This window comes from Antrostomus carolinensis, unplaced genomic scaffold (genome assembly GCF_000700745.2).
Source record: "Antrostomus carolinensis isolate BGI_N321 unplaced genomic scaffold, ASM70074v2 scaffold13349, whole genome shotgun sequence".
Lineage (NCBI taxonomy): Eukaryota > Metazoa > Chordata > Aves > Caprimulgiformes > Caprimulgidae > Antrostomus > Antrostomus carolinensis.
Window position 1 is genome coordinate 30,252 of NW_010339295.1, and position 2,756 is coordinate 33,007.

The following is a 2,756-nucleotide window of genomic DNA, read 5'->3' on the forward strand; positions in this document are numbered from 1 at the left end:
GTTTATGGTTGGGCTTGATGATCTTAAAGGTCTTTTCCAACCAAACTGATTCTGTGATTCTGTTCTGTTCAGAAGCTCATCAGGATGGTGACTGACTCAGGTGGTGGGTAGCAGTGGTAGATCCATGTTTTGTCAGCAGGAGGCAGCATTTACACCTCCAACCTTGACTAACACAACGGAAATGTTTCAAGCGTGTAGAACAAGGTTAATTTTCATCTGCTTATACAACTTTGACATGTCTTTACCCTCCCAATCCCACTTCCTCTTAGGAATAATCATGTAGATCCTTCAGTTTGCAAAAATAGCCCTTTATTCCCTAAGGGAGTTAGAGGAACAACACCCACTGTCACCTGGTATCCAGCCAAGATGGCACATGGCTGTGTGCCACTGGAGGCAAGCAGTCCTTGAAACTTGTCTTTCTTTCAAAGTTGAAGCTTTCAAGGCTCTGGTTTCCATGGAAAGTTTGGCAGCAGGATGCTGAGGCAGCTCCTTAGAGCGTTCCTGGGCTGGAGGCAGCTTGGCAGACAAGTATTTCAGCAGATCTCCTGGAGATGGATGCATGTCTTCAAGTCCAGGAATGGACTGAGTGTGGGCAGCGGGCCATGGGGTCTGCCAGCAAACCCAGGAGTGCCATCAGGGCAGCGGGTCCTCTTCCTGCCTCCCTGATGTGCCACGGAGAAGGAGCCAACAGCCCCAGCAGCCGGGAGCGAGGGGCTGCCCCGCTGCTACTGGAAAGGGAATTGTGTCACGGGCGCTGCCGTTGTGGTGTGTTTAGGGGGAAGATACTCTGGCCTGCTGATTGCAACAGTCCTTGTGAAGCAGCGGAGGTTCCCCGTCTTCAGAGCACACTGGACTGGCCACAGAATGATGCAGAACAGGATGATGATCAACGCAGAGAGAAGGACTATGCGCTTCCAGTCATCACACATGTCACAGCGGGACAACCTCCCAACTAACCCTGCTGGAGGGGCCTCTGGGCTTTCTGGTTTGCTCATGGCAACATCAATGGAGATACAGGAGTCTGGATTCTCAGGGTCATCAGATGCCTGACGGCAGCACAGCTTGGTCCCTTCCATCCAGAGCACCTTCTCCTGCTGGAGTTCAGGAGGCAGCGTGGCGAGGAGTTCCTTGCTGGTCTGGAGTGCTGGGGCACCTTCCAGAGGGATGCTGGTCAGCTGCCTGCAGAATGGGCAGGGGAGCTGGTCCTCTGGTTGGTTTGGGGGCAGCCCCGTGCTCAAGCGGGCCACACACTCCAGGCAGAAAACATGGGAGCACTGGAGCAGCTTGGGCGTCTTGAAGGTGTTGTCGTAGGTGTTGAAGCAAATGGAACACTCAACAGGGGAGGTTGGCTTTGGAGACGTTGGGTTCGGAGAGCCTGGCTTGTCAGTTGGGGACCTCGCCTTCCTCTTGCCATCTCCTGGGGAGGTGACAACAATGGGGCTGATGGGGATGGGGATTTCACTTGGAGATGCAGGGACTGGGCTGGTGGGAGAGTCTGGTGTGTTGGAGTGCCACAGCTGCGTGAAACACGACATGACGGAGCCCGAAGAAATAAAGAGAGCCCTGGGAGACTCTAGAAGGGAAGAAAACCACAGCCTTCATTTTAAACAATGTGAAGACACCCATCACCAGACCTATGTTTAACCCCTTAAAAGGAACAAAGAGCAAGTCCATGACTTCCACTGCATCCTGAGCCTGGAATAGATCCCTGCTAGAGGTGAGAATGACACAAGTAGCCTGTTGGAAGCTGCGTACCGAAGGTGAAGTTAAACATCCTGCAAAGAAGCAAGCAACCAGCAGAGATCCACCGTCCAGCCAAAGCCTTTTCACCAGAACCACCATGGCATTATAGATGGGTGCAGTCTTTCCCCATACATGCCTCCCTCTGGGCAGAAAAAAAACACAACAGAAACCTACCCCAGCTGGTGCTCCCCGACACCTGAGCAGGGAGGAGAGCAGAAGACTCCATGAGGTCAAGTAGGGACCTCGCTATGGCAGTCTACTAGTCTGGGAAGCACTCAGATATTATGGTGGCAGCATGAGCAAGGCCTAAGAGACAGATAACACTATTCAGTTGTGGAGGTAGCAGGGGTGGTGAATCTCTTCTCTTTGATGTGCTCAGACAGACCTTCGTGCCTTCAATCATGGCTCTGCGTGCTGCCTGGCAGCAAGTGAGGCACCACCTGACAGTGCTGCCTGGTTTTGTCTATCCAAGGTGGGATCTGAATTCCCTCATGTCACAGGAGAAGCCAAGGCAGGTGAGGAAACACCGTTATCTTGCAAAGTTCATTCCATCCTCAGCCCCCAAGCTGCACAAGGAGCATCTCTGTCTTGTCACCGTGACACAGCAAGAAAAGCAACATTAGAGGAAGTGGCCATGGTGCCAGAGCAAGGGGAATTCTCCACTGTTTCCTTGTTGCTCTGGTTTCCCTAGGGAAACAGTTCTTCCCTGTCCTCAGCCCTGGAGGAGTGCCAGCATGGTGCTGCCATGTGCTTTGTTGTGGTCTGCAAGCAGGAACCTTGAGTTGAATGGGTAAGATGCATGTTCTAGGAAATTGGTTTATGACTTACTCTAACCTTCTCAGCCACCCGAGTGTGACCTTTCATTCCAGTTATCCTCACCTAGACATGCAGCTTCACGTACATTCTGATGTTCCCATTTATGACTTTTCAGCTCTTGAACACTTTTACCTGACAGCAAGTGTTTAGCTGGAGGAAATTCCCAGCCCTGGCCCTGATGCTGTGTGCCCGGGGAA

The 2,756-nt window shown here is 52.2% G+C and overlaps 1 protein-coding gene across 1 annotated transcript; it reads right to left on the reverse strand.

Annotated features, from left to right (window-relative positions):
* Nucleotides 1-725: 725 nt before the first annotated feature.
* On the reverse strand, nt 726-1,969 carry RNF223 (ring finger protein 223). The gene is made up of 2 exons (XM_010175787.2): nt 1,918-1,969; nt 726-1,573 (listed from the first exon to the last, which is right to left on the reverse strand). The coding sequence occupies exons 1-2, from the start codon at nt 1,967-1,969 to the stop codon at nt 726-728; spliced, it is 900 nt and encodes a 299-aa protein (XP_010174089.2).
* Between the last annotated feature and the right edge of the window lie 787 nt (nt 1,970-2,756).

Excerpts from the sequence above, each read along its gene's own strand:
- RNF223 (XM_010175787.2), bottom strand. The coding sequence starts at position 1,969 with ATGGAGTCTTCTGCTCTCCTCCCTGCTCAGGTGTCGGGGAGCACCAGC. Across the intron at positions 1,574-1,917 it reads GTCGGGGAGCACCAGCTGGG|AGTCTCCCAGGGCTCTCTTT; the intron begins GTAGGTTTCTGT and ends CTTCCCTTCTAG.